Here is a 16,375-nt window from a genome sequence, read left to right on the forward strand (position 1 = left end):
CAGTGCTACAACATTATGTATTCTATTTAATTAAAAGATTATAAATTTTACTTAAAACAAAATTACGATTAGAGTTTGTATTATATATATATATAGCACCCACTGCACACTGAAGAGTTTCTCGAATCTTATATGTTATATACCTTCATAATATAATCGAGGCACGCTATCCCTTAAAAAGTTGCTTACAATTAAGTAGACTTGCTAAAAAAATAAGATATTTTGTCTTGTAATTGCTTGCAAAAGGCAGGTTTATGTCATATTGTCATTTGGCTGTGATATTTCTCAACTTGTCAAACATTGACTGACTACAGTCCAAAAAAAAAAACTTTGACAGACTACTATTATACTATTTGCAGATAGCACGCATTATTAATCTATGAGTTATTATTAACTTGTGAGCATTATTATTAGATAAATAATGCTAATGCAGCTCTTGTAATACACGGCTCTGCATCTATAATCAGTCACTATTTTTTTTTTTTGGCCAGGATAATCAGTCACTAGTTAATTATTATAATAATCGATGAATCTCTCACTTTTTTTATATGTTGGATTTTCAGTTATACGTCTCAAAATTGGCCACATACTGCTTCATAGGTTAGACAGACGTCAGACAGTCAATTACGCCTCATATTGAACCTTCATGCATGCACCCAAGTCTCAAATGAAGCCTTTGGCAGTATCGACAAAAGCAATTCATGTCAATTATTTTCCTTTTCCAAAAGCCATATCTGCAGCCACGACTTTGTGAGTCAATCTTCAGTAGCAGGATCGACGTACCATTCCTCAAAGAGTAAGTGGTGCGCGGTGCCCAAGCCCCAATTCAATAGGTATCTATGAAGACAAGTACGTGGTTGCCCCAGCCAATCACTTTCAAAATCCAATATGCACATTCTCTTCCACTAGACATGAAGGTAGTAGAACTCATCACCCCAAACAGAAGATGCAGGGCTACAATGATATATGAGCATTTTCGATTGGAAGAGGCGGATATGATAACTATTATTCTTTTGGGAATCTCTGCTAGACCTAATCAGCTTATATGGCATTACACAAAGTAGGGATGGGCACAGTACGGGACAGTTCGGTATCGACCACTTACCGATCACAATACCAAAATAGGTAGTCGGGACGGGACGGTATTACAATTTTTAAGATTTGAATCCGAATTATACTGATCCCACTGGGATCGGTATGATTCGGTACCAGTTTCGAGATGGTTATAAAGTTATAAATACGGTGGACAGGGGGTGGAATAGGAGGCCGTCGCCGGAGAAGAAGGGGACGAGCCACAACCTGTTGGCCAGGATCGAAGGGAGAAGGGGATAGCGGCGCCACTCGTCGTCCATCAACTTCATCTACGATCCGTCGAGCTATGCACTCAACTTTCAGGACGAGAACGCCGACGAGCTCAGCGGCTTCTTAGAGCGGTTTCAGCCGCCTTGGCTAAGAGAGATAAAGGCACAGAGAGAAAGGCGAAGAGAGAGACAGAAGCCAAGAAACATAGAGGAAAAGAGTATGTCGCGGGGATAGAGAAGAGGTTCTCGCCCGAGATAAGGGAAAAGGAAGAGAGTATGTCGCAGAAAGATGAGGGAAAAGAGGAAAAAGAAAGAAAAATGGAAGGCGCTCGAAGAGAGGGATGAGAACATCATATTCATATTAGGGTATCATTGGGAATGATTAGTTGTTTGGACAAGTCTATACTTCTACCATAGGTCGACATATAATACAAAATAAATAAATTAAATTAAATTAATTATAATCGGTACGATACGGGATCAATTGAAATGTTGGTACAGTTACTATCCTATTGTATTCGGTACCATACGGAATCATACCAAAAATTTTAAAAAATAAACAAAACGGAACGGAACTGGTATGGGTTCGGTATGTGTTCGATTTTCCGGTTTTAATGCCTAGCCTTAACATAAAGGATGGGGTGTATCAAGTGAAAAGTGGCTATTGGCTTTCAAAAAAGATGGTGGCTGATATACCCGATAGCAGTAATTCGTACTCTAATCTTCTGCAAACTTATGGAAGGATATATGGGCTCTCAAGGTGCCAGGTAAAATAAAAACTTTCTTAGATGCTGCCATGAAATCATTCCCTGTAATTATAATCTATTCAGGAGAACCATTATACCCTCTCCAAGATGTCCATGATGTGGAGATGTTGCTGAAACAGCTCTGCATATATGCAATTTAGAGCTGCCCAATGTCTCAGTGGGTCTGGCAGCACTCAACACTTAGCGAGGAGGCAGAGTTTGCCTTCGAAGAGCGTTTCAAGGTTTTCTATAGATATGCGATGGTGGTGTTATCAGAAACTGAAAAAACTTGCCTTGCTTTCTTGTGTTGAGGACTGTGGAATGTAAGAAATGACTATGGAAGATGCTCACATGGTGTATAGTAGGTTGCTGCAATATGCAACAGACTACGAACATGCAAATCATACAGACCTATCCTATATGCAGGCCGTGACTATGACGAGTAGGTGGGAAAGATCAGGAGAGGGTTTTTTCAAAATCAACATCGACCGGGGGGGTTCAATTCTAGCAATAGATGCATAGGCTTAGGGGCTGTGTGTTGAATTCTAAGCTCAATAATCTGAAAGAAATGCAGGAAATGAACAGAAAGAAGATGGATTAAAAACGTGGAGCAGAGCTCACGTTGTGCTCTTCATTCCAGTATATTCATTTCTATTTTCTGTTATACCCACGCCAGGAGGCTTATAGCCACTACAACAGAAAAAACAAAAAAAGAAGGAGAGAGAGAGCCTATATCTCATCTCAACCATTCATCATCATCCTCTAGATGATGCCACCTGTCAATCTTTAGTTTAATTACAACTGATTAACTAACAAACTAATCTAATTAAGGCAACTAATAAATCAGTTAGCAGCCTTAATGTCAACACTCCCTTCTAAGGTGTTAACTGATGTCACCCCGAGCTTGCTCCTTAGGAAGTTGAACCTGTCCTTTGTCAATGCTTTAGTAAAAATGTCTGCTAGCTGATCTTCACCTTTGCAGTACAGTAAATCAATCTCTCCATCTTGAATAGCATCACGAATAAAATGAAACTTCCTCTTAATGTGTTTTGATCTCTGGTAGAAAACAGGATTCTTAGACATTGCTATAGCTGAGGTATTATCACACATAAGTGCAGTTGGTTCCATCTGTTCTTCCCCAAAGTCTTTCAACACAAATCTCAGCCAAATAGCTTGGGTGGTTGCTTCTGAAGCACTCATGTACTCAGCCTCTGCAGTGGACAATGCAACACTTTGTTGTTTCACAGAGGCCCAAGAAAATGCTCCACTGCCAAATGAGAAGGCATAGCCTGATGTGGATTTCATATCATCATCATCACCACTCCAATCGCTGTCACAGTAGCCAATTAAGAGGGCTGAGTCACCTTTCCTGTATTGAATGCCATAATCAATAGTCCCTTGTATGTATCTTAGTACTCTCTTGGCTGATCCAAGATGCTTGACAGAAGGACAATGCATGAATCTGGCCAAGAGACTGGCAGCAAACATAATGTCAGGTCTAGTTGCTGTCAGATACAATAGACTTCCTACTATCCTCCTATACTGCTCTTCATCAGCAGCCTTGCATCCATCGTCCTTCCTTGGCTTATCAGAGGTTGCCAGAGGAATTGCCACTGACTTGCAGTCCTTTAGACCAAATTTCTCAAGAAGGCTGAGAGCATACTTCTTCTGATGAATGAATATACTCCCTTCATGTTGGATTACCCCCATTCCAAGGAAGTGATGTAATAACCCGAGATCAGTCATCTCATACTTATTCATCATATCTTGTTTAAATTCCACAATCATCTTTTCACAGCCACCAGTGTACACAATGTCATCTACATAAATCGACACTATGAGTGTTCCTTGTCCCTCCTTCGTTTTCACATAGAGAGTAGCCTCACTTGGACTCCTTTCAAACCCACACTGCTGCAAATGAGCATCAATGTTTCCATACCAAGCTCTTGGAGCTTGTTTAAGGCCATATAATGCCTTTCTCAATCTGTACACCTTGTGTTCAGCTCCCTTGACAACAAAACCATCTGGTTGATCCACATAAACCTCTTCCTCAAGAACACCATTTAGAAAAGCTGATTTAACATCGAGTTGGTACAATTTCCATCCTCTCGTGGCTGCCAATGCAATCAGAGTTCTGATTGTGTCCAACCGTGCTACAGGAGCAAAAGTCTCATTAAAATCTACGCTTGGCTTTTGAGTGTAGCCTTTAGCTACCAGCCTTGCTTTGTGCTTTTGAACCGTGCCATCTAAATTTAGCTTTGTCTTGAAAATCCACTTCACACCCACAATTGGCTTGCCACTTGGTCTATCAACCAATTCCCAGGTTTGATTTTTCTCTATCATGGTGATTTCATCAACCATAGCTTTCTGCCAAGCTTGATCTCTAGCTGCCTCATTGTAATTTTCAAGTTCAACAACACTGAGCTTGCACTGAGCAAATACTTCATTCAGATTTTTCCATTTAGTTGGAATATGATCATATGTTTCTGACATCTTGATCTCATTTCCAGTTTCGGTGGTTGGAGGAACACCACTTTGAAAACTTGCATCACCATTGAAGATTGCATTCTGTGAACTGGAACCAGCTTCTTGAGTATTTGACAGTACACGGGGAGTTTGAACTGACTGCATAAGAGTCTCAGGCTCATTTTCAATCTCAGTAATACTGACTTCTTCTTCATTGTCCCATGGCACAGACACATGCATTGTTTCTTTGGTATCCCAATTCCACAGAGTACTTTCATCAAACACAACACTCCTTGAGACAATAATCTTATTGCTTTTCAGATCAAATACCCTGTATCCTTTCTCTCTAGTTCCATAGCCCACAAATACACCCTTCTGTCCTGTCTCATCAAGCTTCTGTCTCTGTTGAGATGAAATATGAGTGTAACACACAGACCCAAATATTCTCAAATGCTTCACTCCAGGTTTTCTTCCACTGAATTCTTCAAATGGAGTCTTATTCTCCAATGCTCGAGTGGGACACCTGTTCAAAAGATAGACTGCAGTGTTAACTGCCTCACCCCAGAATTTAAATGGCATTTTCTTCTCATGTAACATAGTTCTAGCCATTTCCACTACAGTCCGGTTCTTCCTTTCTGCAGTGCCATTTTGTTGTGGTGAGTAAGCCACAGTCAATTGTTTTTCAATTCCAATATCCTCACAAAACTTGTCAAATTCCAGTGAAGTATACTCTCCTCCCCTGTCGCTTCTGAGTTTTTTTAGTTTAAAACCACATTGCAATTCTACCATGGCTTTAAATTTTTTAAAAACAGTAAACACTTCTGACTTGAACTTCAGAAAATATACCCAACACATCCTTGTTTTGTCATCAATGAAGGTAAGGAAATACCTGTTGCCTCCAAGAGTTTCAACCATTAGTCCACAGACATCTGTGTGAACCAATTCTAGTGGATTTGTTGCTCTCCAGACCTTGTCTCTATCAAAAGCTACTCTATGAGCCTTTCCTGTTGCACATCCTTCACATACATGCTCACAGTCTCCAAGTTTTGGCAGACCATAAACCATATTTTTATCTTGGAGCATCTTCAAGCTATCGTAGTTCAAGTGACCAAACCTTCTATGCCATCTCCAAGAAGAGCCTACAACAGTAGCTCTATTTGCCATCATAGGATTAACACTTTCAAATGTAAGTGGAAAACATCGGTTTCCTTTCATTTGTACAGTGGCTATAGGTTCCTGCAGATTCATGTCTTCAAATATGCAGGCCATGAAATCTCCAAATAGAATCCAATATCCATGCTCAATCATTTGTCCCACACTAAGAAGGTTTTCATCAAGACCTGGTACAATCATAACTTCTGGAATGTATCTAGTGCCACTCTTTGTCTCAACAATCAAGGTTCCTTTTTCCTGTTGACTCCACAAGATCACCAGTGCCCATTTTGACTTTACATCTTACACTCCTGTCAATATTGATGAGAAGGGACTCACTGCTGGTCATGTGGTTACTACAACCACTGTCCAGATACCATACATCATGGTCCCTTTGTACTGATGCCTTATGACAGGCATAAAACATCGTGGCAGTTTCTTGAACCTGATTTGCATAATTCACAACTTGACCTCTCTTGATGGGTTGATGACCGTCTTTCATCACATGGCCAAATTTATCACAATTGTGGCACTTAACCTTCCCTTTGAACCAACACTCACCATAGTGAGCTTTGTCACAGATTTTGCACTTAGCCTTCCCAAATTCAGAACCACTAATCTGCTTCACTATTGGCTGAGTTTTAGTTTCCCATTTTTTGGGTTTTGTCTTCCAATTCTTCTGTGTTTTTCTTGCACCATCATATGTAAATGGTTTGTTCTGAGGTTTTGGAGAGATACTCATGCTTGCAAAAGCTCTCTCAGAACTTATAGCATCCTCATCATGCCTATTCAAACGTTGCTCATAGCTCTTGAGAGACCCAACAACTTCTTGCACAGTAACAGTATTCAAGTCTGAAGTCCTCTCAATTACTACACATATTGGATCATATATCTTAGACAGACTAATCAAAACCTTTTGTACCACTCTCTGATGAGTCAAATTTTCACCATATGATTTCATTTGATTTATCAAATCAAAGAGTCTAGTAAGATAATCTGAGAGGGGTTCATTATCCTTCATTCTCATATATTCAAAATCACGACGCAGACCTTGAAGTTTCACTGACCTCGCCTGCTTGTCACCACGAAATTCTTCCTGGAGCAGATCCCAAGCTCCTTTTGATGTCTCCTGATTTACGATGCGAGGAAAAATTTCCTTTGATACAGCACTCTGAATGATACCCAGAGCTTTGGCATCCTTCATGAGTTGTTCTTCAAGGTAAGCATCGATTTCCTCATCACCATCATCAGTCCCTGATTCACCTGCCTTCTTCAATTTCTCCTTCGCCTTCTTCTTCGATTCTGGAATAGAGACCCCTTTGTCAACGAGCTTCCAAATCCCATGAGATTTGAAGATAGTAACCATTCTAACTTTCCAAAAATCGAATTCCGTGCCATCAAAGATGGGAGCCCGTAGCTCACCACTTCCAGATCCAGCCATAGTTGATTGAATTGAGTCGAATCCGAGAGTTTTCTCGTTGGATTTCTCTCGCGATTCACACAGTAAATGACGCCCAGTTCAAATCGAACCTGGGAGCTCTGATACCATGTTGAATTCTAAGCTCAATAATCTGAAAGAAATGCAGGAAATGAACAGAAAGAAGATGGATCAAAAACGTGGAGCAGAGCTCACGTTGTGCTCTTCATTCCAGTATATTCATTTCTATTTTCTGTTATACCCACGCCAGGAGGCTTATAGCCACTACAACAGAAAAAACAAAAAAAGAAGGAGAGAGAGAGCCTATATCTCATCTCAACCATTCATCATCATCCTCTAGATGATGCCACCTGTCAATCTTTAGTTTAATTACAACTGATTAACTAACAAACTAATCTAATTAAGGCAACTAATAAATCAGTTAGCAGCCTTAATGTCAACACTGTGATCAGAGATAATGATGGGCAATGTGTGGTGGTGGCAACCAAGTCGGTGTTTGGTGGCTTCTCAGTTGAAGAAACAAAGATGATGGGGGGAATTTTTGGCTTGCAGGAAGCACATGATCTGCGGTTAAGTAATATCATCCTGGAGATGGATTCTTGTAATGCTGTGAGAAGAATCAACAACCCTCTCCCATTTGTGGCGGATGTTTACACCTTAATTTGGTTTGGGCCGAAATCACGGCTGGGCTCAAGTTTTATGTAGTTTTGAAGGCCCAACAAGATAGCCTAAGACATGAAACGTTCTGGAAGTTTCCTAGTGCAATTGTGCCGAGAAATCCTTGGTAGATTAGGAGTTCCAAATCAGGCAATTGAAAGTAACTTTGGCTTGAAGAAAAGAAAGCAAGGAGTCCTAGTTCGAATTGAAGAAGGATTTCCTGAAACTAAGCAGGGGAACAATTATATAAAGAGGCATCATGCATTCAGAAGGGTTCTCTCAACAATCAATCAACACAATAACCTACAACTTTTCAATCAGTTCTCAGAATCCTCAAGATCACAAGCAATTTTTGTTCTTCAAGTCCTCAAGCTCTTGTTCTTGTTTTTAGCTCTGCTAAGGTTTACTTTTCCTTAGTATTGATTTCTTTCAAGTTTCGACTCATAATTTTATATTTGTTTACCATGAGATTTATTGTTAGAACTACCATTGTCACTTGTTTTCATAATAATCAGATTATTCACACTTTTTTCATTAAAGTTCATTATTTTGTTGTTATCCAATTACTCAACACACAATCGTTCGCACTTACGAGTTCAAGAACACAGTCACCGAAACCTATGATTAAAGTCCTTGAGGATAAAGGCAAGGAAAACTTTCGGCAGGTTTCTTGTTCCTTTTTCTTGCTTGCAATCGTTTGGTTAATAGTCAGGTCCGGTGCAAGACATAACAAATACATCTCAATTCTGCAAACAGCCCTTGGCCGAAAGCAGTGGCACGCCTACAATTCACTAAAGGACTTTAGTGTTCTTCTTAGAATTCTTTATGATCTGTGCCATGAATTTTAGGGGTAATTACAATGGCGGATAGAACGCTTATAGAAGATTCAAAGACCTCTTGGTCAGTTTCAATTAGGGTTGGGTCGGTTTGATCGAAAAACCGAGACCGTATCCAAAACCGCTTCAATCGATGTCGAAAATAACCATATCGGAAAAGAATCGTACCGAGATATCAGTTTGCCAACCGAACCGGTATGTTCGGTTTCGGTTCCGGTTCTCAGATTCTGAAACCGTTGATTTACCAGGTATTGTTAAAAGATCATCAATTCCTAATGAAATGGATGTAGCAGTGGCTTGTCGGAATCCCAAAGTCTTTACTTGGTCCAGGATGTGTGATGTATATGCCATTCCGAAGTGATCTATTAATCTACTAATAAGTCGTTTAATAGCAGTTCCATCTATCACTTTATTGTGAAAGACCAGATTGGCCCGTTCTGCCATAAGTACCTCCCTATTCCGCTGAGTGGGGTTCGACAATGGGTTTGAGTCAATGATTGGAAAACTTCCTTTTCTCGATCTTGATTCGAAAAGAACTGTCTTTTCTGTATACTTTCCCCGGTTCCGTTGCTACCGCGGGCTTTACGCAATCGATCGGATCATATAGATATCCCTTCAACACAACATAGGTCATTGAAAGGATCTCGGAGACCCACCAAAGCACGAAAGCCAGGATCTTTCAGAAAATGGATTCCTATTCGAAGAGTGCATAACCGCAATATATATTCTTGTAGCTTTTACGCTCATCGGTTTTGTGGTTCAAGAGGTTGAGTAATGAGTATGGAAGAAGTGGTTTTTAGACCCAGGGGCTCCGCTTATACCAGCGCCGTGCTGGGATAGAGAAAGAAATGGGAGGAGGAGGGTGGTACACTGGGCTGGGCTGGGCTCTCTCTCTCATCCCTCTCTTTGCTGCGTTCTCTCTCTCTGTGATGCGTTCTCTCTCTCTCTGATGCATTCTCTCTCTATCTCTCTCTCTGCGATCTCTCTTTCTTTGTTTCCGGTCAGAGGTCCATTCCGAGCCGAGCCGACCGAGAATGCCGGTTCAACTGAGTGCCGGTTTACCGACATTTCGGTACCGGTCTCGGTAATCAAAGTGGCCAACCGAGAAAGGTCCGGTCAGTACACGGTTTGGGGGTCTCGGCTCGGTAACCGTACCGAACCCACCCCTAGTTTCAATAAGAGTTAATTACACTTACACCCCCTGAGGTTTATCGTCTTTTCACATACACCCCTTAGGGTTTCAATAATTACACATACACCCCCTGAGGTTTTAAAACTGTTGCATATAACCCCCTATAGTGAGACGAAAATAATGAAAAATTATGCAAAAAAGCATGCTAAGGGATTAAATAGCCTAATAAGATTATTCAAGGTGTAAGGTCCAACCTGAATACAAATATTTTCTTTTTTATTTATTTATTTATTTTTCTTGTAAGGGGTTATATGCAACAGTTTTAAAACCTTAGGGGGTGTATGTGTAATTATTGAAACCCCATGGAGTGTATGTGAAAAGACGATAAACCTCACGAGGTGTAAGTGTAATTAACTCTTTCAATAATGCCAAATGTCAATTTAGGCAGAGAGAGTCCAACAAAACCGCACACTTTTTAGCTCATTATGCCTTATCTAACCATGGTTGCAATATATAGTTAGATGTGGATACCGGCCCTCCTTGGCTCCATCCAACTATGTATGAGAATTATTGTAGTTGAATAAAAAATCTCATTTCTCTTCAAAAAAAAAAAAAAAAAAAAAGAAAGAGAAGGTAACCATTCGACATGGTTTTATGTATATTCTCCTCAAAAATACAAGGCTTAATTATCGATTTACCACCTAAAACTGTAACTAATTCTCACTTTACCACCTGAAAGTTTTTTTGTCCCAGATTACCACCTGTAACTTACATCCATGTCCCATTTTACCTTGTTCCGTCAACAATTCCGTTAATGCTGACGTGGCGCGCTAGATGTGCGCCACGTGTCACATCTTTTTTTATTTTTTCGCATTTTTTTATTTTTTTATTTTTATAAACTTTGAAAATTCATTAAAAATAGCTCCGAACTCAGAAAAATATACGAAAAATTCCTACGGACTCGTCTTGACTAGCACTAATTTTCTATAAGGTTAAATTACCAATTTGCCCTCTAAAAATTTTCAAAAAAATTAGAAAGTCCAAATTTATTTCTAAAAAATTAAAATAAATTTTCCTCTATTAAAAAAATTCTAGAATTTTCGTAAACTCTTGGACAAATTCTCAAAAATATTTTGAAAAATTACCAAAAGCTTGTTTTAGAGAATTATTTCGAGACTTTACAGAAATTTTAGAATTTTTCTAGAATTTATTTTATAGGGAATTTTATTTTTCTCTAAGACCGAGAGGTCTTTTGGGTAGCAAGTGTTCACGAGAAAGGTAATGTTAGTTTTTAGAAGACTAACGGTGCATACCTCATATTTTTTGGAGTTCGGGAGATTATTCTATGAATTTTCAAAGAGTCTAGAGTATTTTAATTTTCTAGAAATAAATTTGGACTTTCCAAATTTTTTGAAAATTTTTAGAGGGAAAATTGGCATTTTGACCCTATAGTAAATTAGTACTAGTTAAGACAAGTCGGTAGGAATTTTCCGTGTATTTTTTTAAGTTCGGAGCTATTTTTAATTAATTTTCAAAGTTTATAAAAATAGAAAAATCAAAAAATACAAAAAAGATGTGACACGTGGCACACATCCAGTGCGCCACGTCAGCATTAACAGAATTGTTGACGGAACAAGGTAAAATGGGACACGGATGTAAGTTACAGGTGGTAATCTGGGACAAAAAAACTTTCAGGTGGTAAAGTGGGAATGAGTTACAATTTTGGGTGGTAAATCGATAATTAAGCTAAAATACAAATAAGGAATATAGATGCAGGTACAAATACTTCGGAAAAACTGAAATAGATTTTTAGGTACTTTGTGTAGAGATAGAGTTATGGAAGGGCCACCAAATTCCATGAACCACAAGAAATAATCAAATAAAATTGCACCAATCTCTCCATCCAATCATTTACAAAATCGTAAGTACCACACAGAAGAGGGAGTATTGATAAGATACTGGAATGCGGCTTAGCAGGCTGCAGGTGCCACACAGAAAAAGAAATGGACAAAAATGTCGTTATAGCCTTTTTTTTTTTTTTTTTGGCCAGAGTAGTTGTAGCCTTTTGAGGTTTTGTTTGTTGTAGTTGTAGCCTTTTAAGTTTTAACCAATCGAATGTAGAGTGGACATGATTAGAAAGGTTGGGTTGGAGAAATAGAGGAAAGAAAATAAGAAAAATTTAGGGCCCATTTAGCAATAGTTTGATTTTAGTTTCTGTTTTTAATCAAAGATTAAGAAGAAAAAAAATGAGAGAATAGGCTAAAGAGATTATAGATGGAGGATATAAGAAAATGTATATGTAAAAAAAACAAGTATATCCTCATTTCAGTTCACATTTCGACATTATCTTCCCTCATATCAAAGGGGTATAATGATCATACTCCATGCAAACATATTAATTAAATGAATCAGTTTGTATAATACCTTTCATTATTCTTTTGAAATTGAGAGTTCTGTAACATTGTGGAGAAAAATACTATCGCTATACACAGTGATAGTCCACAAATTTTAAGCGACGTGGAGCTTTTAACTTCATAAAACGATGGTCCATCTCATCGGCTCTCTTCGCTTTCGCCTTTATTTCATCATCAAACCTCTTAAAAGCCGTGGAAAAAGTGGATTCACCACCGAACCTCTTAAAAGCCATTGAAACCCAAAGGGCCAACAACATACACCTAACAGTCTAACACCATTGGGTCTGCATAAGGTCGAATGGAACGCCAATGCATGTGAATATATGATAAGGAGACCCCAAGATTCTATCAATGGAATTAACAGAACAGAGCATGAGAAAGACATAACGCATTTCCTCCAATTACTATTTGCTTATATTTAAAATTCAGACCTATAGGGCATTACATTTTATAGAGCTAAAACTGAAATTGGATAAAAAGGAGAACTAATATAAAGTTGACATACTAAGTCAGTTAAGGGAGGTAATACCACAAAGCTCAAGCATTTCTTTGGTGAATTTGCCAGGTACTGTGACTTCTGTGAAGGTTTCCTTCTGAAATTTGGATTTGCATACACTAATATCCTGGAAAAAAGCCACAGAATAAACAAAGAACATAAGGCGTTTACATATGACTAGTCATTCATAGGTCTTGGTATGTAGAATGCCACCAATAATTTCAACTTAAGACAGGCAAAAAAGAACTCAACTTAAGAATTAATGACTCTTGTCATACATTGAGAATGTTACAGATGAATGAGAACTTCTGGTCAGCAGTAGTTGCTATTTTTAAGTTGCAATCTACGACATATTGTTTTCTCAATATTCCGCATATTTAAATGATCAGAAAATAAGTTTCAGCAATTGTTTTCTTAAATTACTTACATATAGGAGTGCAAAATGAACCATTTATTGGGTAATGTTTCCACCAAACCAACCGGACAATATTTACTACCCTCTCCAAGATCCATATAACACACAAAATATATCTGACATTCCCACATGTTACTCTCATAAATACTAGGTCTATTGATGAGCTAACAAATTTATAGCAGGACATGTAGAACAGTATAAGCAGGCTAAAGGAGAAATCCATAAATTGGTTGTCCTGGCAAGTTAAACTCTCATCGTCTCTATCTACCAAATGCTTTCTCTTATTTCCATCCTACCTTCAGATTATTTCAGAAAAGGGAGGACAAATTAGAGCGAGAGGTCCTCTCCCTTGCATAGCACACACAAGAATAAACTAGTTCTAAAGGCCTCCTTAGAGAGAATGCTTTCTGCAATAAAGAATTCAGTTATTTCTTTCACAACACAGTGAACACACACACACAAGCAATTGGCTATACTGAATGGAGCATATTATATGTACCCTCCCTTTTTTTCTGGAGAATTAATCTAAAACCAGTGCTTCGATAATATGCATATGCCAACTCCTCTGTATCAATAGTAGACAAAGCCAAAGCCGACTTCAAACAGATAAATTCAGCACACAATCAACCTACTCAAAAGAGGACAGACTCTATATGATTGCACTATCATATATTAACAGGTAGATAACTTGATAGAATTGCAAATGTTGAACTAGCCCCCTCAGGCCCTCACTATGATTTATGTTCACAAATGCAATTAGATTAGTTTAATCGCATTGCATACTTCGCATAGTAAAGATTCAATATATTCAACTTTATATTCATATCCAAGACTTAAATCAAAGACCAAGTAACCTTAGCACAGTTAACTAGCCCCCTCACTATGCTTGATGTCACATTGAATTATTTTCATCTCATTGGATTTTTTCCCATATTAAACATTCGATAGATGCAACTTTGTGTACACATCCAAGATTTAAATCAAAGACCAAATATCACAGTTAAGTAATGACATATACATAATAGTAAGGTCTATGTATCATAATAAAACCAATACCGTACAAATTCTTTACAAACTCATTCATATAGAAAAACAGAGAAATTAAGCTGCAAATTACCACAAAGCACAAGGTGCTGATGCTCTCAGCTCCTCCGTTTAGCCGAGTTGACCCTTCACCTTCTTCTGCTCTATCACATACTTCCGAACCCTCTCCGCCTTCTCTGCCATTGCTGCCATCATCTCATCTGTCGCATCAATTATCTGTTTCGGCAAATAAATCTCCAAATAATCAAACCACTGACCCATCGTCATCTTATCCAAATCCGGCACCTGCCCACCCTCTAAACTCTCTTTAACACCAGAACCACTCCCACTCCTACTCCCATTCTCACCCTTATCATCACTCTCCCTAACATTAGCCTCGCTAGCTGCCTCTTCATGGCTCTCCTCCTCCAAATTCAGCCCCTTTTCACCATTCTCTCTAACATTAAGCTCACTAGCCGTCTCTTCAAGGCTCTTCTCCTCCAAATTCAACCCCTTTTCACCACTCTCTCTTACATTAAGCTCACTACCTCCCTCTCCACGATTCTCTTCCTCCAAATTCAAACCTTTTGCACATTCATTGTCCTCAACATCAATCACAACCCTATCTCCCAAACCCCTCTGCTCCAAGACATCAACTTTATCACACTCCGGTAGCTCTTCAGGACCATTTTTCTTCCTCCTCCCGCCGCGCGTCTTTCTCGGCCCAATCTTCACTTCTCCACCTTCAATTCCAGACTTCCCCTCAATCTTCCCCAATTCCGAATCAGCCACCACACATTCCTCATTCTTCGAGCTCCGAGTTTGCCTCGTACTCAATTGCGGCACAGGATTTTGCTCCACCGGCTCATCACTCTTTAAAACCCTAGCTTTCCTCGGCCGACCCCGCCTTCGCTTCCCTACAGCCTCACTCTCCTCGCCATTCTCTCCCTCCAACTCAAATTTCACTTCGCTCTCCTTTGCAGCCTCAACCCTACCTCTCCGGCCTCGATTCTCTGCAACCAACCCCACCGTAGCCACCGCCGCCGCGGCTCCTCGCCTCGGGTTCCGTCTCAACCGGCTCTCTTCGCTGCCACCGTGGATCTTGACGGCGATCTTCGTGTACTCCCCGATTTTGATTTCGTCGCCGTCGCTGAGATCCCAGGGCTTGTTCGGGGGAACCTTGGTGTCGTTAACGATGGTTCCGTTGGATGAGTCGAGGTCTCGGAGCACCCATATGCCCGATTCGGATTCGATGGAGAGGTGCTTGGAGGAAATGCCGGAGTCTTTGATTGGGAGGGTGTTGCCGCGGACGAGACGGCCGATCCGGACATTGGATCCGGGTCGAAATTCTAGGGTTTCGCCCTCGCGCGGGCCTTTGAGAATTACTAGTTTCAGAGCAAAGGGCTCCATTTTTTTGAGAGAAATGGGCGGGACGGGAAGTTAAGAGTTTGAAATGCTTTTCAGTCTTTCAAGGCTCGCTCGGCAATAAGCTAGTTTTTTAAAAAAAAGTTTAAAGAAATTCTAAAGTATATATACCCTGTGGGATTTCTTATGGGCCCACACAAATCGTTTTATGTTTATCCGAACTATCTATTTTTTACATTTTTTGTCTATCTAAAAATCAGTCAAATCGAAAATTATTTGTCTATCTAACTATGATCAAACAAATAGACGAACCAAATATTTTCGATGAAACTCTTAATTTGTTTGATCTAAGTTAAATAGACAAATGATTTTCGATTTGGATAATTTTTTACAAAGATGATCTATCAATGAAAATGTAAAAAATAGACAATTCGAATCGACACAAAACTACCTGTGTGGGCCCCAAAGGAAAATCCCTCATTGGAAGGCCCCTAATATATATATATATATATATATATTTTGTTCAAAGAAATTATAAAGCTATATTTAAAAAACAAAACAAAAATCTTGAAATTAATAATAAAAATTATCTTCCATTCCATAAGGCTTCTCCAATGTATACATGCAAAAAATGCATTGACCATTTGAATATCGTAGCACTAGCATTCAAATGCTCGGTGTATTTGCATTCTGCAATGCGGTTAACCCTATTAAACTTATTTACGAGATTTCATTTAAGAGGGTTGACTGGTTGAGTAGTGAACCAATCCGATTAACCATATTGAACTAGTTCACAGAATTGCATTTGAGAGGGTTGAGAAATGAACTTTCCGCAACCACAAGTTAGTGTATGAGAGAACATGCTATGTCAACATTATTTTTCCTGGATATGGTTTCGTTGAAACAAAGTTTTAGGAGACATGTTTTATCTCAT

At 39.1% G+C, this 16,375-nt stretch overlaps 2 protein-coding genes across 2 annotated transcripts; both read right to left on the reverse strand.

The window, feature by feature from the left end:
• Positions 1–5,900: 5,900 nt before the first annotated feature.
• Positions 5,901–7,106, reverse strand: LOC147293917 (uncharacterized). Its single transcript, XM_086231148.1, has one exon. It carries the CDS (start codon positions 7,104–7,106, stop codon positions 5,901–5,903), a length of 1,206 nt encoding a protein of 401 aa, XP_086087274.1.
• A 5,168-nt stretch (positions 7,107–12,274) lies between these two features.
• On the reverse strand, positions 12,275–15,577 carry LOC147293918 (SMAD/FHA domain-containing protein). Its single transcript, XM_086233719.1, has 2 exons — positions 14,171–15,577; positions 12,275–12,765 (listed from the first exon to the last, which is right to left on the reverse strand). The coding sequence occupies exon 1, from the start codon at positions 15,484–15,486 to the stop codon at positions 14,209–14,211; it is 1,278 nt and encodes a 425-aa protein (XP_086089845.1). The 5' UTR covers positions 15,487–15,577; the 3' UTR covers positions 12,275–12,765; positions 14,171–14,208.
• Between the last annotated feature and the right edge of the window lie 798 nt (positions 15,578–16,375).

This window comes from Dryas octopetala, chromosome 2, assembly GCF_963921425.1.
Source record: "Dryas octopetala chromosome 2, drDryOcto1.1, whole genome shotgun sequence".
Taxonomy (NCBI): domain Eukaryota; kingdom Viridiplantae; phylum Streptophyta; class Magnoliopsida; order Rosales; family Rosaceae; genus Dryas; species Dryas octopetala.